Source organism: Andrographis paniculata, unplaced genomic scaffold (assembly GCF_009805555.1).
Source record: "Andrographis paniculata isolate CXL003 unplaced genomic scaffold, ASM980555v1 Contig56END, whole genome shotgun sequence".
Taxonomy (NCBI): domain Eukaryota; kingdom Viridiplantae; phylum Streptophyta; class Magnoliopsida; order Lamiales; family Acanthaceae; genus Andrographis; species Andrographis paniculata.
In genome coordinates this window covers 1,894,092-1,915,881 of record NW_026137591.1, presented here as the reverse complement: position 1 = coordinate 1,915,881, position 21,790 = coordinate 1,894,092, and the positions used below count along the sequence as shown (strand labels likewise).

The following is a 21,790-nucleotide window of genomic DNA, read 5'->3' as shown; positions in this document are numbered from 1 at the left end:
TTTTGATGAGCAGTCGTTCCTTTCCTATGGAAGCTGTCATTAAATCGTAGCTCAACATTTTATTTTCTATTTATCTTTATCATGATTCTTCTTTCCCTTTTTGCCGCCTTCGCCGGAATTTGGATCAGATCATCAAGCGTCGTTAGTGATTGATGCCAACCCGGCGACGGTGTTGTAAAAAGATTGTAATTCATGTGATTGAGCTACACTTTTCACATTTGAGAGAGTTGGGGCGACAATGTTATTGCCCTATGGAGGTGCACAATATAGGGATCCCCGGTGGTTTGATTTGGGTTTGATTTGTAAAGTTTTGGTTTGATTTTGTATTTAAATAATACTTCATCCGTCCATTTTTTAATATCCTATTTGGTATTTACACGCAATTTTAGGTAATTAAGGTTTTTGTTATAAAATGACAAATTTGTACTTAATTTTGTGTATATAAAATAAAAGAGTAAATAAAGTAAGGGTAAAAGAGTAAATTTTGTGTAAAAAAAATAGAAAGAGGACAATAATTGTTGTACATTCCAAATGGGAAAATAGGACGTTAGTTTGTGAATGGAGGGAGTATTTGATATAATATTTTGTGAGAGAAAAAATATACCGTGTATTTGTTTTGTGAGATTATTGGAAATAAAAGTTTTTTACGTGAAATATAGGAAATTATATAAAAAATATAAAAATAATAAATGTATGTAGTGTATTAAATTTAAAAAAAAAAGTGTGGAAAAAAAATAATATAAAGAACAAAACCTACGCTTTTTCTTTTTCCTTGAAAACGCAAAGGTTCAAATAGTAAAATTCTAAAATTGTGTTTGTTTGGTAGATAAATTTTGGATCAAATTTTTACTATTTATAAAAATTCAAAAAAAAAATTCAAAAATATCAAATTAAATATTTATTTTTTATTTTGCATTCAAAATATAACATCAATATTCTACTTAAATCATATCAAATAAGTATTTCCATTCAAAATTTTACCATTTTAAACTCGAAATCCACCTTCCATGCCACAACCAAACGAACCCTATTATATCTATCGATTTCCTTTTATTAAAAGTTGGTGAACACATCAAACTCAACATTAATCAGCGCCGGATCTTTAAAAATCTCACGAGCATATAAATCGAAACCTCAATCGAGCAAGACGAGCAAAACAAAGCTTAAATGAAGGCAATCCATCGATCCATATAGCTCATTCAATTCGGACAAGACTGTTATAACCACCATTTATTTCATATGTAAGAATCAGGCGATTCCACTGGAGGACACGTGTTCCTGTTCCCGCTCGTCTACTTCTTTATCGGGTGATTTTACATACCATCTTTTGAGGCGCGCGGAAGCCTTTAGTACCTACACAAGAGCATCAATGAATATTCGAACCTTTTAGCCCCTTTTTTGATCTTTCAAGAGTTTACTTTTAAGACAATAGTTTTCGATGGTAGTAAGAAAAAGACAAAAAAAAAAAAAAAACCTCTTCATCCCAGTTGGTCCGCCACATCATGAAGGTCAATACGAACGTCTCTGCTATAACCCCGCTTAACATTCCGATCCATATACCCTGTCGATGTTAGAAGACAATCGGATTAGGAGCGCTTAGAAAAAAATGAACGTGAAATATACATGTAATGTGTAATTTTTATCTCAAAACTATATATTCCTTACGTCCCACTCTAAGGGCTACATTTATTTTTTGTAGTATTGATATTTAAATATTAATCATTATATCAAAATATAGTACAAATAAAGGAAAAATAGCAAAAAAAAAATACTTTTATTAGTGTCTTGTAATACTAATATAATGATATTTATACAAAAAATTATATAAATATAAAGATATTTTTAATGTTAAGTATAATGATGCAAAAAGTAAATGTAATACTTAGAGACGGACGGAAATCAATTTTTGTTATTATTATTCAGAATGCAAAAGTACACTATTTTTTCTAATAAAATATAGTACTCCCTCCGCCCCTTAACAATCTATCCATTTTTCCATTTTCGTCCGTCTCATAGCAAAATATCAATTTTCTTTATTTAGTAACTGTATTATTTACCTAACATTACAAATACCCTTCCAATTTACAATATATTACACAAATGTCATTACCTTTGTATCATACAATACTAACAAGGGCAATTTAGTTTTTTTACCTTTACTTCTACTACATTCCAATATAATACTAATATTCCTAAAACTCCGTGCAAAAAGTAATTGGATATATAGATACGAGACGAATGGAGTATATAAATACTGTTTAAATAAAGTAAAACATTTGAACCAAGAGTCAAGACATAAACCAAACATAGGTGGTGATTTTTAGTAAAAACTTCGTTTTGAATTGGAAATACTAGAAAGCATAATGTAAAGTAACTAAAATTTAAATAAATTTAAACATAACGAGTGTATTTGTTTGAGAGTTTGGATTTTCAACCGTAAAACATTGAAAACTAATAGGTATTTAATGTGATATAAATATACTTTGATGAACTATTTTAAGTAAGTATAATATATAAAAAAAATATATATATATGATTTAATATATTTGAAAAAAATAATGAATACTAAAATTTTAAATTTAAATATTTATTTGATGTGATATAAATATATATTGATACGATATTTTGAATGCAAAATTGATGGTTTGTTTGTTATGCTAAAACAAACACATTTTTCCAAAAAAATAACATATTACACTCATTATTTTTATATCATGTACACAATCCCTATATGCAGTGGCGGAGCTAGTAGAGGATTGAAGGGTTTTTGGCCCGCTAATTATTTGAGTTTTGTATTTTTATTATATAATATTTGTATAATTTCTAAAATTTTAAATAATTGGCCACTCCTATAAATTTAATAAAAGTATTATTACTATTTTTTTATATTTGTAACTCAAACACTCAAAAAAATTGGTTCAAATACTCCAAATATTTAGAAATATTCTAAAAACCAAGATAAAAAGCAAGTTGTTTGTAATTTTTTTTAATTTCTTTATTATATTATATAATTTTAAATTTATTATACTACATTTGTCCACAACCAATCTATCTGTTTACTTTGTGCATGTTAATATTTGAATATTAATTATTATATCAAAACGTAGTACAAATCAAAGAAAAACAACAAAAATATTTCTATTGGTATCTTATAATACTAATGTAATGACATTTGCACAAAAAAATTATACAAATATAAAAATATTTTTAATATTAAACACAATAATATCAAATACAAAAGGATAGATCGGTGGATGAAGATAGTATATTATTTATATAGAAAAATTTTTGGCCCCCGCCAAAAAAAATTTCTGGCTCCGCCCCAGCCTATATGTTAAATAAAAATATATATATTCTTTTAAATTATTTTACAAAATAATCAAACCATAAGAATGGATTTGGACTATGAATGTGAACTCAATTAGTAGAACAAAATGGGTTCGTTCATTTACGTTTGGTTTTACTGTTCAATCTATTATAAAATAGATATACTATTTAATATTTACTTTCATTTAAAACATAATAAATAATTATTTTTATTTTAGAAATACCAAGTCATAAAACAAAATTAAGAAAAAAAGTAAATAAATTTAAAAAAATTTACGCGGGAAATTCACTAGTACGTTCGTTACCTTTACTTGAAGCGAGGTGACATATCCGAGCACGACTCCGAGGGGTAAACCGATAACATAAAAGCATACGAGATTCACAATCGCCACGGTCGCTTGCATACCCGCCCCAACAGCCACACCTAGTCGACACAAAAATAGAATAAAAACCTAAGAGCCAAATTTCTTGAATAACTATTTAGATCAAGTTATATGAATTTACGGAATTTTAAAATCTTTTAGAAATAATAAAATATAGAATTTTATTTTTTTTATCAGAATAAAATATAGAATATTTGATTTGATATTTTGTATATTAAAAAAATATATATATATAGGTATTTGATAGTATAATATTTCTTAAAAAAAAATTATTAAAGAAAAAACAACCTGAGAAAATCGGATAAATGCTATTGAACAACACGGATAAAGACAGCAGGATGGATAGATCGGACACGGTCTTTACAACTTCCTCGTCGTCGCTAAATAAATACCCGATTTTATTCCCGAAGATCAAGCATAGGGCCCAAATTGTGATCCCTATTGTAAGAGAGGTCGAGAGTAGGACTTTGATCGCAAATTTCACGGCTTTGGCATCTCCGCGTCCGAGCTCATTTGCTACGCGCACGCTACAAAATTAGAACAAACAAAAAAAGAAAAAGGTCGTCATTTTATGATCATATTTAATAACTACGGCGAAGAGTCGAATGAGTTTACCATGCGGCGCCAAGAAGACCGAGACAAACCATGAATTCCCATGCATTGATGTTGAGGCTGCAAGATTTGTTTCCGAAACATGATTTCTTACAACATGTGTATCGAAGAAAAATATATATACATATATATTGCGCGATACCGAAAAAACCAATTACCATACGGAGAAGGCGGATATTGCGACCTCGGCGTTCTTCATGTATCCGGCGACTAAAACGAGTAGGGCGTAATACCACATCTCCAAGCTACAACATGGTTAACAATCAACAATGGAATGAAAAAAAAAAATATGTATGGATGTGTTTGGTTTGGAGTTTAAATCCAAATCATCATTATTCAATCTGCAAGATTCCTAATAAAAATATATTATTTTATTTCCCACAAAATATCATATCAAAATACTATTTATGTAAAATTACTTATCACTCACTTGTGGTTTGAAAAGTTTGCACCATTTTCACCTGTGGTTTAAAAATTGCATAAGATTATCTTATATTTTCATAATATTGCACAAGATACTTTATAGAAGATTTTATGTACTCCATCCGTCCCATTAAAAGGTTGTTATTTTCCATTTCCATCCGACCTAAAACAAAGTTACTATTTTCTAATTTAGTTTGTACTACCTACCTAATATAATAAATACACTTCCAACTTACAATATATTACACAAATGCTATTACTTTTATATTACATAAAACTAAGGAGTATTTTTGTTTTTTTTTACTACAATTCAATATAATACTAATATTCAAAATTCTACGTGCAAAAAGTAAACGGAGTAATATTTTAAAAAAGACAAGGAAATCTCATGCAATTTTTAAGATATTTTATGCAATCTTTTTCTTAAATTACGTGCAGATCATAAGCAATTTCGTCTACTATTTAAACCAAAACTCAAATCAGAATCTAAGTACTTACCAAATCATAATCCCGGAAGATATCGAGAGCTTCACGACGGGTACAATGTCCTTCAAACACGCCAAATCGAAGCCTTTCCACGAGTCGGGACACCCTCCGCAGAACACATAGATGATTAATCCGATTGCCGTGACCCATGAAGAGACGTTGACAGCCACCATGGCGCCGTTAAGGCCCCAATCAAGAACGTTGACAAGAAGCCACGACAAAGGGACGTGGATGACGAACTGTAGGGCTGATAAGTACGCGACGATGACGTTCTTTTGCTGAGCTTGTAAGAACATTTGGATGGTCAAGCTAAAGACGAGCGAATAGCAGAAGGGAATGAACCATAGAGCGACGTATCCCGCGGCATCGGCGATGCTCGGATCCTCGCCGAGCAGCTTGAAGATGATTGGTGCCAGGAAGAAAAGCGGCAGCAAGATTGTTAGCGTGACCAAGTCGACTATCCACGAGCGTTGCAAGAAAATCCCCATCATGTGGTGTTGTTTCGCGCCGTAGGCTTGACCGCACAACGTCTCGGTTGCACTCGACATTCCGATCTGGAATTTAAGTACGGGATGAGATTCGATGATTCCATGTAGCTATATATATGTTATCGTTGCCGCAACGATTGACTTCAAATTGAAATCAACACTATTACACTATTTTTTATAATAAAAAATTACATCAAAATATTATTTAAATAAAAATTCCAATTAACTTGTTATTTCAAATAAATTCATAGATCACAATTAAACAATTTTCACTAACTCTGTATAAAAATACTTCAAGGGAATGATTACGGTGATAATTTAGGGTATGTTTCTTTAGGAGAGTTTGGGGAAAATTGGGTTTGGATTTGATTTTTATTTGAATTTTGAGATAAGTTTGGATTTTGTTGTTTCTTTTGTGTTTGGGTTTGGTTGGGGTTTGGGGAGTTTTGATGTGTATTGATTTGATGGATAATGAATAAAATATTACAAATGTGTATTAAATTTAATTGATAAAATTTATATTGTATGATTTGATTATAAATTCATATTATATCCAACATATATATTTAAATTTTTATTTATTTGTATTATAAAAAATATAATTTTCTATGACATATATATTGTATATATATATTTTTTCATTTAATTATAATAAATATTAAAAAAATTAATTTAAAAAAAAAAACAAAACAAAACAAAAACGGGGGGTTTGGTGCCCATTTTACTGACCAAACCCCCTTGGAAAAACATACCCTTAGGGTGTGTTTGTTTGAAGGATTTTGATAGATTTTTACTATTCATCCAATTTTTTCCCCCCAAAAATATCAAATCAAACACCTATTTTTCATTTTTTATATTATACTAAAAATCAATTTTACATTCAAAACATCACATCAAACCCTATTTATATCACATCATACAACTATTCAAATTCAAAATTTTTACTATTCAAATCCCAACTTAAAATCCAAACCCCCAAACAAACACACCCTTAGAAAATTCAGCACGCAGCACATACTCATATTACACACAGCACATGTTGTGTAAGACATACGATGTTTGTTTATAATTACAAGTATATTGTATAAAAGTACGTCATGTGCTAAAATCAACTGTTGTGTGTTGTACGAGACTATAGCATGTATTGTATTTATATTATATTAGCATATACAATATGTTATCCGTAATAATAATGAACGTTGTCAGACAACACACGATGTGCAGTGACTGCCACCATATTCAAACTATAGTTCAAATTAAATTTTAAAATCAAAATACAATATCATACCTAAAGTAAACAAACTTTCATATTCAAACTATTCAAATTAAATTTTAGAATCAAAATTGGGTATATCTGGGTTTGGATTTTGAGTTAGAATTGAATAATAAAAATTTTGAATTAAAATAGTGGTATGATGTGAAACAGGTGTTGATGTGATATTTTGAATGTGAAATTAATTTTTAATATAATATATAAAATAAAAAATAAATATTTTATTTGATATTTTTGAAAACGAAAAAATTGATGAATAGTAATTTTGGAATAGAATCCCACAACGGAACACACATACAATATCAAGAAGGTGTTTGATAAAGAGCTTTTTGAAGAGTTTTTTTTGAACAGTTTTTAATTTAGCTGTTTGGTAAATTAGCTTTTTGGACTCAAAAAACTAATTGTTGAAAAGCTAATTTACCCAGCGTTTTGAAATAGTTTTTTCAGTTTAAATTTTTTTATTATTTATTTGTCCTTAAAAATTTATTATGCATTTTACATAAATAAATATATTTTAATTATTTATTAATTATATTAAAATATTTTATTATATTATAGTTTTACTTTTATAAATTTAAAATAATTAATTTATATATATTATTTTAATTGTAAAATATATAAATTTATTAAAATCAACTCAAAATAGAAAATATAAATATTAATACTTTATTTTTATATTAAAATTACATTTTATAAATTTTATACTAATAATAAATTAAATTTGTTGAAAATTATAAATATAATAAACTAATCGATAATTAACATAATAAATATATACACGAAAAATTTATTATTTTATAAAAAACTACTTATATTTTTTAATAAAAATATATTATTTTTTAAATCTAACTATAATAAAAATAAATACTATTTTATAATACTTTTACAATTTTCAATAACTAATAACAAAAAATTTCAAACATTTCAAACTCAAAAGAACATAATCAAATATATTAAAAGAAAAAAGTAAAATAGAAATATCCTGAATTGTCATTTTACGTATAAACAGCTAACATCAAATAATTATTTTATCAAATATTTTAATAAAAACAGCTAATAGAATCAACTAACAACTATCAGCTAATTTACAATGACGGCCCAAACCTAAAGTAAACAAAGTTTCAAGTATCTCATCTTCACTTGATTACTAAACAAGACTAGTTAACATTTTTTCTTTAAATTCAAAGGTGTGTTTGTTTGGGCATTGGATTGGATTTACACTGTTTATCCAATTTTTTTCCCCCAAAAATTTCAAATCAAACACCTATTTTTAATTTTTTATATTATACTAAAAATCAATTTTACATTCAAAACATCACATCAACACCTATTTATATCACATCATACAACTATTCAAATTCAAAATTTTTACTATTTCAAATCCCAACTCAAAATCCAAACCTCGAAACAAACACACCAGTAGATATATATATATATATATATTTGATAAAAATTGTAAAAAGAGAAAAATGTAAACAGAATCCCCAAGTTTGTTCTTGTGCATTAATTTATTATTTGATTTATTTAAATAAAAAATGTAAACAAAATATCGAAATTTGTTTTTATGTAGTATAATTTAAAATTAATTTTTTGCTATTTAATTTTTTATTTAAAAAATATATATATACCCTAGGCTGTTACTTTGAACTGCTTTAGTTTAATATAAAATGTTACGTCCTACAAATGTTTATTACAAAAAATAAAATATAATAAAATCTCATACTATAAATATTTAACTAAAAATAAATAATATAAAAAAAACTAGTCGGATTTATCTGTCATACTTTTAATACAAGGGTGCCTTTTTAAATATAAATTTTTTTAATATAAAATTGATTTTTAATACTCCCTCCGTCCCATTCGAAAAATAACATTTGATTTTTGCACGTAAATTTTTTAATATTAATATTATATTGAATTATAGTAAAAAAAAAACAAAAATACCCCTATTAGTATGTTTTAATATAAAAGTAATGATATTTGTGTAATATATTTTAAGTTGAAATGGTATTTATTATGTTAAGTAGATAGTACAATTACTAAATTAGGAAATAGTAACGTTGTTTTGGGACGGACGAAAATAGAAAATGATAACCTTTCAATGGAACGGAGATAATATAATATAAAAATAAAAAATAGATGTTTGATTTGATATTTAAAAAAAATGGAATAAATAGTGCATTCGGAAAAACCCCAAACAAACACACCCTTAAATAAATAAACTTATCGTCTAGGCAGCATTATCTAGTGTGACTAAGTCCCTATAAATAAAAATTATATATTAAATAATATTATTTAGATGAAGCCCTAATTATCCACCTGTCCTTGTACACATTTTTAAACACTAAAAAAAACGCCACAGTCGAAGTCTACTACGAGAAGGTTCTCGTAAAGCGTGTGCAAATTTCGTACGTAAAATATGCTCTAATTTCCCCAATTTAAAAAATTACCAAAACCTAATAAATAAATTAAAAAATAATTAATTAATTAAAGCAGGGAGGAAGGTAGGAGTTGAAGGAGGAGCGGTTACCAAAATGCCATTGACGAAGCGAACGCCTAAGGTCTGAATCAGAGCGTAGCCGGCGAGGTCGACGGAGCTGATGTGACCGATGAACGACTGAGTAACGACCAGAGTACCGAAGGAAGAAACTCGCGAGATAATCCCCGGGAAAGCGACTTTCCATATCTTCTTCGACTCGTCCAACGCTCTTACCGACAAATTGTTTCTTCTCGCCTCGTTCTCGTCGGTCGGAGGATTTTGGAGCAGCTTCTCCTGAATCTCGCTCCTCATCTTCTTCCTCCTGCAGCTGCAATTTCTAGAGAGAGAGAGAGAGAGAGGTTGAAATGGAGTGAGTGATAGGAAATAAATGAGGTTCGTCTGAGCACATGAACAGAGCTTCAAAGGTAGAAAAAAAAAAAAATTAAATTAATTAAAAAATGAATTAAAAAAATAATAGATCGGAAAAGACGTGGACGCACTGCACTACTTGCAAATGATTTATTGGAAGGGTAGAGGGTCATTTATTACTCCACGTCCAAATTTATTTATTCTTTTAATCAATTTTCTTTTACTTTTTTTACACATTCTAAATATATTAATGAATTTCTTTTATATTAATATTTGAATATTAACGGTTAAAACATACATAAATATAATTAAATAAAAATAACAAAAACACATTTATTAATCTCTTATAATATAAATACAATGATATTTATGAAATGAATTATACAAATATAAAGATAATATTAAATATTATAATGCAAAAGATAAATTATGCATTTTTTATGGGACGAAAATAGTATAATATTTACTCATTCCGTGCCAATTAATTTGTCTCCTCTTTCTATTTTTGTCCATCCAACATAATTTATCATTTTTTTTAGAAATATAATTATACATTTTAATTACATTTTAAAATTTTTAATTTATATTAATTTTAATTATACTATTTAGTAATCTTAATATTAATTTATAATTATTTGTATTAAATCATAATTATTTTTAATAATATACTTTTTAATTACTTACTAACTATACAGTAACTACAACTCTGCTTAAGCTAAAAAATAATTTAATTTAAAATATTATTTTTATATTATCGAAATAATTTTAAATATCTTATAAAAAAATATTTTAAACTAAAATATTAAACAAACATTTTTTTTTAATTGGATTGTCATTAAAATATATATACATATTTTAACAAAACAATATATTAATTTTTTATTATTATTATTATAAAAAGCAAAAAAATATCAAGTATTAACTATTTTTAGAAAAACTCATGCACAATTATTGCACACACATTTAAACAATATAAATGAGTATAATGTATGGTTGACTTGTGTTTGTGTATTATTTAGTTAGGTGCCAACTCAGTGTATTTTATTATTTTTTTATATTTTGATAAATTGTATAATAGTATTTATTTATATTTTATTATTAATATATAAAAATATATTTATATTAAATTAAAGTAAACACATAATTTTTTTTTATTCAAAATTGATGTTTGATTATAAACGGCATAATTAATTATAAATATAGATATACAATAAAGGGATTTAAATATTCATATAATTGATCAATTGATCATTTCTTTATTTTATTTAATTCAAAATAATTATATATAGATATTTCACTTTTTTATTTGTATACATTTAATAATGTATATTTACAATCAAAATTACCTTTGGATTAAAAAAAAAAAAGAAAAAAGAAAAGAAAAGAAAAGAAGGTGTTTAATGTGTATTTAACATAAAAGTATTTTATCATATAAATTTATTTTAATTAAAAATCAGAAAAAAAAAATAAATTAATAAATGAATAAAAAAATATATAAATCAGAAAAGACACGGACACACTATGGGTGTATTTGTTTTGTGAAATTGATTGAAGTAATTATTTTTTTAGATTAAATATAAAAAATTATATAAGTAATATAAAAATAATAAATATGTGTAATATATTAATTTTTTAGAAAATATATATATTTTTAAAAAAAAAAAAAAGAAAAAAACAAACCTACCTGTAAATTTCTACTTATTTTCCTTTGTTCATTCAATTAACTTTTTTTTTTTAATATATATAATAATTATGACAATAGCTTAGTGTCGAATTTAAGACTGTATTATTATTAGCATCTTATCATTTATATTAATATAATATAAAAATAACATATGAATTAACATCATATGATATAGTTTTATACAATATATACAACAATTAATTTTAATATATGACATACTTTTATACAATAATTAAAATAATAATTTTTTTTTTATTTTAAAAAGTTTATGAATTTATGTGGATTTAGAAAATTCATAGAGTCTATGTTGAATTTGATAGATTTTAGTAATTGATTTAGATGGATTTTTACAGATTTGATTGAACTTTTTATGGATTTATATGGATTTTGTAGGATTGTAAAATATTTTTTAATGGATATACTAATTATATAAATTTATATCAAACACAAATTTTATAAATATAATATATTTATAATTAAAATTATTAGATATTATTAGATTTTTATAAAATAAAATTTAATATTGATAAATAATATATAATTATTAATAATGTAGAAGTATTGTAACATCTATTACACTACTATATTGTAGATTATTATTCTTAATTTTATAATTTTAGTACTCCCTCCGTCCTATAAAGAAATATTCATTTATTTTTTGCACGTAATTTTAGAAATACTCCATCCGTCCCGTTGGAAGAGTAGCGTTTGCTTTTTACACGTAGATTTTATAATATTAGTATTATATTGGATTATAGTAAAAAAAAAAATATCCCTATTAGTATGGTGTAATATAAAAGTAATGACATTTGTGTAATATATTGTAAGTTGAAAGAGTATTTATTATGTGAAATAGGTAGTACAATTACTAAATTAGGAAATGGTAACTTTGTTTTGAGACGGACGAAAATGGAAAATGGTAACCTTTCAATGGGACGGAGGGAGTATTAGTATTGTATTGAGATATAGTAGGAATAAAGTGAAAATGACTAAAATAACCTTATTAGTATGTGTGATACAAAGGTAATGACATTTGTGTAATATATTGTAAGTTGTAAGTGTATTTGTAATGTTGGGTAGATAGTACAGTTATTAAAAAAGGAAATGAATACTTTGTTATGAGACGGACTAAAATGAAAATATGGATACTTTGTTATGGAACGGAGGGAATATTATATTATCATTCAATATATTAAATTAGGTTTATATTTTTTATTAGTTATTATTATTATTATTTATATAACTTTATATAAATAAACTAAAAAAAAAATTATAATCTAGGAATTTTGAAAAAATTATTAAAATAAATAAATAAATAAAAATTAACGGTTAAAGAAAATATATATATATTTAAATATCTATTTTATCGTCATCGAAATAATAATATAGTGTATTTGATAATTGAAAAAAAAAAAAACGACAATAATACATATTTATTATGATAATAATATTTTTTTAATTTATATTTATAATATAAAATATATATTATAAAAAATCATAATAATATGCTAATAATATATTTTAGTTTTAAATTATTATTTTTATTAAAAATTATAATAATATTAATAAAATCATGTTATTTATCTATATTACTACAACAACAATAACAACAACAACAATAATAATAATAATAATAATAATCCATCAAAATCTCTACTCACCAAGAGAGATTCTATCTATACAAAGTTTTCACAATTTTTCATTAAAATTCATAAACTTTAAAAGTTTATGGATTGTTGAATACCTCAATATTTTAAAAGAATTTTAAAAGTCTGGATTGAATACCTCCAGATTTTAAAAAACTTTTTAAAGATCTTGATTGAATACACCAAATTTTGAAAGTCCAACAAAATCCTACGTAATCTAGATTGAATACACCCTTAATGTTTGACTTTTGAATAGTAAAATATTTAAATTTTAATAATTATTTTATATGATACAAAATATATATTGATGCGTTATCTTAATATAAAATTAATTTTTAATATAATATATACAAAATAAAAACTGATTTGAATTTTTAGTAGTAAATACTGGAAGGGTGTGTTTGTTTGAAGGATTTTGGAGGATTTCCACTATTCATCCAATTTTTTCCCCCAAAAAACATCAAATCAAACACCTATTTTTCATTTTTTATATTATACTAAAAATCAATTTTACATTCAAAACATCACATCAAACCCTATTTATATCATATCATACAACTATTCAAATTCAAAATTTTTACTATTCAAATCCCAATCCAAAATCCAAACTCCCAAACAAACACACCCGAAGAAGACTAGGGTTTGCTCGATTATGATTTGAAATAATGTGTTAATTTTAATTTTTATTTAAATATTCCGTCCGTCTTGGATAATTTGACCACGTTACTGTAGACACGAGAATTATGAGTGGTATAATTAGTAAATAATTAAAAATATATTAATGAAAATAATTATCGTATAATAAAAATAATTATAGATTATGATTAAGATAATTGATTAGTATAATTAAAATTAAAAGAAATTAAAATTAAATTTTTAAAAATAAAATTAAGGTGTATAATTATTTTCTAGAAAAAAGAAAGTGACAAAATAAGTGGGACGAACGAAAATAGAAAGGTGGACATAAGAAGTGGGATGGAGAGAGTAATATTTTAATATAATATTTTATAAAAAAAAATAATATTATATCCGTTCGGCTTTAAAGTTCTCATTTACTTTTTTATATATTGATATTTGAATATTAATTATTATATCAAAACCGTAGTATAAATTAAAGAATAATTGCAAAAATATTTTTATTAGTGTCTTATAATACGAATAGAAAGACAATTGTACAAAAAATTATACAAATATAAAAATATTTTTAATATTAAGTAAAATAACAAAAGAAATAAATGTAACTCTCGGAGACGGACAAAGGAAATATATTATATTAAAAATAATACATAATAAATAATATTAATTTTGATTTGAAATCATAGCCAAATACACCTTTAGAAAACCTCCAACCAAAGATATCCTAATGTTCAAATGTAAGTTTGCAAATGCAAATTTACTGGATTAATCTTATTAAATAATAATTCTATTCGAAAGTGCACACTGGGTAAACTTTCGACTGAACTTAATATCTTAAAAACTAGGTCCGACAACCATATATATATATTTATGACGTGGGATTCCGCAGCCGTTACCCGAAAATGCGCACTGGGTAAACCCCGGCCGCTACCAGACAACCATATTTATTATTTGAATGTTTGGTTTTGGTAGAGTTTAAGTCCGATGGTTTTTTATATTACTCACTCTTTCTCAATACAGTAGTTTTGTTTACTATTTTTGTCCGTCCCAAAACAATAATCTCATTTCTATAAATATTCATATCACCGTAAAATTATGCTTACTTTTTCATTATTATTATTACACAAATGCCACTACTTTTTATATTAATACACTCACAAGGGCAAAAAAGTCGTTTATTCATACTTTTTACAATCTATTAATATAATATTAATATTCCTTAAATTTCGTGTCAGACTTGAATAAGACCATAGTTTTGGGACGGAGGAAACATTTGTTTTATTTAAATAATATTTTAATTTATTTTATTTTAAAAAAAAAATATTCCTCATCCCAATTAAAAAGAGCGTTTTTACTATTTTCTTAATATTTACTTCATATTGGGTTTGTTTGCTCAATATTTTTTCTTCGACACGATTTTTCGTATATATATTTTATCCTCTCACAAAAATTAATATTCAACAAAAAATATTAATTTTTATATTAGCGATATAATTTTCAATACCTCACATTAAAAAAGAAAATTTCAAAACAAAACCTATATAATAATAATTATAACCAATATTAAAATACAATTAATTTTTACATTAATTACAACATATCATTACATATATATATAAAATAAAAATGACAAAGATATCAAAAATATTTTATACATTTTACTAATCAATAAAATGATGTTTGATTATAAATAAAGATCTAATTATAAAATTTAGTTGCATATTGTCATCAATCATTTTTGTAGTATATAAAGCACTTTCTTTTTTTCTCCTTTTTATAGTTTACTTACTATGTAATTTATACAAAATTTTGAAATTTTATAATTTCTTCATCTAATAAAAAGGTATATAATTTTTTTTTGTTATTATTTGAATACTAATTATTATATCAAAATATAATATAAATAAAGATAAAATGACAAAAATATTTTTATTAGTATCTTATAATATAAATATATTGACAATTATATAATAAATTATGCAAATATAAATATATTTTTAATATTAAATACAATAATACAAAAACAACTTCATACATTTTGGCTATATGGATAAAATATATATTTATAAATTATTGTATTCAAAGTAAGTATTGAATCAAAATTTAAAACCAAACACAAATTTAGCATATCTTTTTAAACTTAGGGTGTGTTTGTTTTGAGCTTTTTGGATTTTGAGTTGGAATTTGAATAATAAAAATTTTGAATTGAAATAATTGTATAATGTGATATAAATAGGTGTTGCTGTGATGTTTTAAATGTAAAATTAATTTTTAGTATAATATAAAAAATAAAAATTAAGTATTTGATTTGATATTTTTGGAAGGAAAAAAATTGATGAATAATGTAAATTTAAAAAAAATCTCCTACACAAACATACCCTTTAAGTATATAAAATTGAACAGTATATTATAAGTTGCTTATATATAATTAAATCGGATATGTTCTTTAATTTTTATTTTTCATTTCAATAATATTTTAATATAATATATTTATTCTTTAATTTTTATTTTTCATTTCAATAATATTTTAATATAATATATTTAAAACATATATATACATTATGTTCACTCAACATTTATCAATAGAATATTTTCTTAAAAATATTATTAAAAAAATATAAATATACACACATATTAATATAATATATTATTCACTCATAAAAATTCAAACATTCAATACAAAATATTACTCCCTCTGTCCCAAACAAGGTGTAACATTTGCTTTTGGTACGGATTTTTAGGTGGATAGTATTAAGTAAGATAATTTAGAAATTAGGTGATGTGATGGAGAGAGAAATATATATTTTCTTTTTTTATTTGGATGGTATGAGGGGATAAAGTGTGGTGTAGAAATTAAGTATAATTAATTATTTCTTATTTTGAAAATATTGCAGGGTCATACCAAAAAAGAAATGTTACAAGGTATTTGGGACATACCAAAAAGAAAATATTACAGGATGTTTGGGATTGAGGGAGTATTATTTATATTATCAACATAGTTTTCCATACCACACATAAAATATCGATTCAGACCGATTAGTGTAGAGAGTTCTATAGTACACAAAATTTGAAAAAAAACAAGAGCAAAGTAATGAAAATATTTCAAAGTATCAGTTTTACTATTTTATTTTTTTCAGTCTCATTTCAAAGTATTATTTTTTAATTTTTAAAAAATAATCATAAACTAATATAAAAAATACATTTTATTTTTACTTAAATTACAAACATATTATTACACATACAACTATTTTATACATAAAATCAAAAGACAAATATAAAAAACTCTCGCACACTTTCACTAACTAATAAAATAATATTATATTTTTAATCTATTACAAAATCTCAAAGGGACATTTGATTTGGACCGAAAAGAGTATATGTATATAGTTTGCGTGAATATATATATATATTCTAATGTTTTACAACAAAAATTAGCAATTAGTACTTTCAACAATGTAATATAATTTTTTTTATTATTACTTTTACACAATTTACCACTTCTTCCGTCCCAGGTAATATGTGACTATTACTGTAGATACTAGAATTTAAGTAAAGTATAATTAGTAAGTAATTAAGAAGTGTATTAAGAAAAATAATTATTATATAGTAAAAATAATTTATAGATTAAGATTAAGATAACTAAATAGTTTAATTAAGATTAAAAAAATTATAAAATTTAAAATGTGATTAAAGTGTATAATCATATTTTTATTTTTTATTTTTAAAAAAAATAAATTATGTCAGACGGACGAAAATAAAAAAATAAAAAAAAATTACGTAGGAGAGATTATTTTCTTGTGTAACTGTAGAAATAACTTGTAAAGTTAATATTCTTAAAGGGACTTATCATCGTATATGCAACACATTTATGAGCAACACGTTTTTCTATGAGCAACTGTTTCTTTCGAATTAATTTGGAAAAAAAATTGGTTTGAGGTGGCACGAAAATAATGTTTGATGGGATGTTTTGTGATAAAAAAATATATACTCTCTCCGTCCACTTACAATGTTTACATATTTCTATTTTGGGACGTCCAATTACAAAGTTAACATTTCATTAAATACCCTACTTTTTTTCACAAATACCCTTATTTTACATCACATCATTACTTTTATACAAAAAAAAAAATAAAAATAAGGGCAAAAATATCATTATACTATTTTTAACTACTCACTGTAATTAAAATACTAGTATTTATTAAACACCGCGCCAAAAGTAAATGTAAACCTTGTAAATAGACGGAGGAGAGAGTATATTTTTTTTCAGGAAATGCAGAGTCTAAAGGGTAAAATTTGGGAAAACTAGGATAAAGAGACGTATTTATTTTGCTTGTTATATATAATTAATTAATTAATTAATTAGTTTTTGTATTTTATTCATAATGTAAACTGGACGTGTTTGGTGGGTGGCATGCTCGAAAATTTTGGTAGATAAAATGATAGTTCCACCTACCACTCAAACACTTTTCATCATCAAATTTGTAGCCGCACATTTTACTTACTTTCCGCATCTTCAGCCACATACTCCAATCATATCCCAAATCTCCCCTTAAATTGGGACTCAATTATTTTAATCTTATCAAATAAAATAATGTTTATAATAATAATAATAATAATAATAATAATCATAATAAAGTAAACTAATGTATTATTTATAAGTATAGTAAAGTAACATGGGTTGCTTTGTCCGAAGTGGATTCCTCTGAAATTGGCTTCATTTAGATACACTTTTGGAGTTGTGAATTTTTTTTAAAAAAAATTAAAATGATAAAAATTAGTATTTAATACTCTCTCTCTCTGTCCCATAAATATAGTTTTAATTGGGTTGAGCACGTGATTTAAGGAATATTGATATTATATTGGTAGTTGGTGAAAAATATGGATAAAAATTTTTTTTGCCCTTACAAGTGTATTAGTGTAAAAAATAGTGGCAATTGTGTAATAAAAATGAAAAAGTAGGGATAATTTTACGGTGATATGGTTATTTATGGAAATATGACTATTATTTTGGGACAGACAAAAATAGTAAATAAAACTATTGTATTGAAACGAAGAGAGTATAATATTTTATATAAAAAATTGATATATATATATATATATTTAAAAATATTGATAAACAATGATTAAAACATAAAAAAGAATTAAAAAATGTGTAAATAGAGCTTGATTTTAAATTTTTATGTAATTACTGAAAATTTTCATATAACAAAATATATTCTTTAATTAAAATATTATAATTATGCTACATTCCTTAAAAAAGTATTATTTAAAAAAGAATAATTGTTAGAAGTAAACTAGTTATTTGATATAAGCACCTTGCTAGATTTTCAAATCAGCACACACTTGGAGTATAGAAACAATGTAGTTGAATTTTAAATTCAGAAATAATGTAATTGAATTTTAAATTCAGTACTGCGTTGAACAACACACAAAATATTAACCAATACACGATATTATTATTGCCAAAAATTAATTTTAGCACATAATATATTCTATATCGTGGAATGTTATTTTATGTAATTATAAACAAATATCACATACTTTTATTACATACAATATGCTATATCATGCAATATTACTTTATGTGTTGTAATTATATTATATTAATATAAATAATATGTTGTCAACACAATGCTGAATTTAATTAATATTGTAACTTCATTCTATATGTATATTTAGTTCATTTACCATGAGTCAAATACGATTTCTTTTAGAAATATATATATATATATATATTTTTTCAATATATTTTATTTAATTTATTATTTAAACAAAATATATTAAAATCCTAAAAACCCCAAATACATCACAAACAAACATGTGTACGGCTCTACTAGTTTGTAAGTTTTACATTTTTACTGGTAATTAAATTTTTTACTTTTTTTAATATATTAAATTAAATATTCTATTTCAATATTATATTAAAGTATCATATTAAATTATTATTTTAATTTTAATTTTTATTATTTAAAATTCAAATTCGAATTTCTACAAACAAATATATCCGAAATATTTTATATAAAAATTCAGATTTTGATGTGTTTTGTTTACTAAAAAACTAGAAAAAAAAATAAAATAAAATTATAGGATGTGAATATTTATAAGATAAATATAATAAAACTATATAAATATATGTAAGATAAATAAATAATAGATAATATATTTAATAAATATATTATTCAAACTGTGAGATAGAATTTAGAGAGAAAGTGAGACTGAGAAAAATCATGGGATCGAAAGTCTTTTCATTTCATTGCCAATAGGCCTATTTATACCCAATATACAAAATGCTTAGTCAACATTTTTCATTACATGGCATGGACATCCCCATGTGGGCCCCGAGGTTCACCCGACCCCGGCCCCGAATATATATATTTTAGTTTAAAAAAATAACAAAATAATATATTTTTAATAATTTGGCTATTTTATTTTTTAATTTTAATTTTAATTTTGTATAAAAAAATAAAAAATATTTAGATAATTTTATTGATTTGTCTTTTAATATTCAATATTTTATAATAAAAACAATAAAATTTATATAATTATATTAAAAAAATTTAGTTTCAAGCATATTATTTTTATTTTTTATTTTTTTACCCGGTGCACTAAAGAAAAAAAAATAACATTGAATTGATAAAAATGAAATCTTATTTTGCCCTCTCCCTTTTCCGAAATTTGAAGGCTAGTTCCGGTACATGGGCATGATATAATTAAAACACTCACCTATGCATGTATCTATAAGATGACACATTATTTTGATGTGTCATAACACTCCATTTCAGATATTATTAATCATAATACATGTTTGGTTAAAATTTTACTAGAAAAATATTCAGTGGAAAAAATAGCACGTCGTTTATATATTATAAAATGCTATTCTATGTAAATTTTACTTGAAATTTCGTAGTCGATGCATCTCTATGTTTTTAACCAATCTCTCGAACATTACAATCGGTAAGGCTTACTCAATGAAATTGTTAAATTCTTATCAATCGAATATGTAGCACATCTATTTCATAATTCCGTTGAAGATTATGAGTAAAAAAAATAAAATTAGTAAAATATGTATTGTTCTATCCCCTTTAATATATCCTCATTTCAATTGACTAGCTATATTATCTTTTTATAAAATGGTGAAAGGATTATCATTTTCATATTTCAAACCACAATTCTTTAAAATGTGATGAATTGTTGATATCAATCAGATAAAATCTCGACTAGTCTTATGATTTGCTATTATTTTAACATAATTTGAAAATGTATTGGTTAATATGATAAGTAGCATATGTACACGCCGCAACTCTAATTTCTAAAAACAACATATAAACATGTATCACTTTATCTAGCAAATCTTGTTTAAAAAGTTTATTTTTCAGATCTTCAAGTTTCATTCTAATACATGAGCCGCAAACTCAGATCTGTAAGTTGATAATATAAAGGATTTTAAAAAGCCTTAAATGTTCGACCACTATGGATTACAAATCATAGTAAAAAAGAAATTAGATTTGCCGAATTCTTGCACAAAAGTCATAGCATCCATATATCTCAACTATATATCATGAGGATCACCAATGAAGGAAGATGAAAACACACTTGGTAGACCAAGCGCGGATAAAAGTTGATCCTAAAATTCGTTAAAAACATCTAGCATACCCTATATTGTATCATGGTGGGTTCTACATTTGTTCAGAACCGTAAAAATCCAAGTGTCGAATTTTTATTTTTATATATTAGTCAATAACATATTGTTGCAACAAATGACCAACATGCATAGTGAAGAAGGTGTTGTGAAGCGTATTTGGAGATGATATGATTAATATATTCTAATCGAACACACGGATCTTGTCCATCCAATCTTTATTATCTCTTAAGTCCATAAAATAAAACATATGAGCTTGAAGATATTCTTTAAAAAACTGAAAACAACAATGAATACCTACTATGATATCGCGAGTTATTTATAAATAGGTCATTTCTTCAGTAT

At 24.4% G+C, this 21,790-nt stretch overlaps 1 protein-coding gene across 1 annotated transcript; it reads right to left on the bottom strand.

The window, feature by feature from the left end:
* Positions 1–951: 951 nt before the first annotated feature.
* On the bottom strand, positions 952–9,874 carry LOC127256675 (protein DETOXIFICATION 25-like). Its single transcript, XM_051282800.1, has 8 exons — positions 9,523–9,874; positions 5,244–5,785; positions 4,481–4,567; positions 4,326–4,382; positions 3,999–4,237; positions 3,633–3,751; positions 1,475–1,561; positions 952–1,353 (listed from the first exon to the last, which is right to left on the bottom strand). The coding sequence occupies exons 1-8, from the start codon at positions 9,781–9,783 to the stop codon at positions 1,249–1,251; spliced, it is 1,497 nt and encodes a 498-aa protein (XP_051138757.1). The 5' UTR covers positions 9,784–9,874; the 3' UTR covers positions 952–1,248.
* Positions 9,875–21,790: the final 11,916 nt, after the last annotated feature.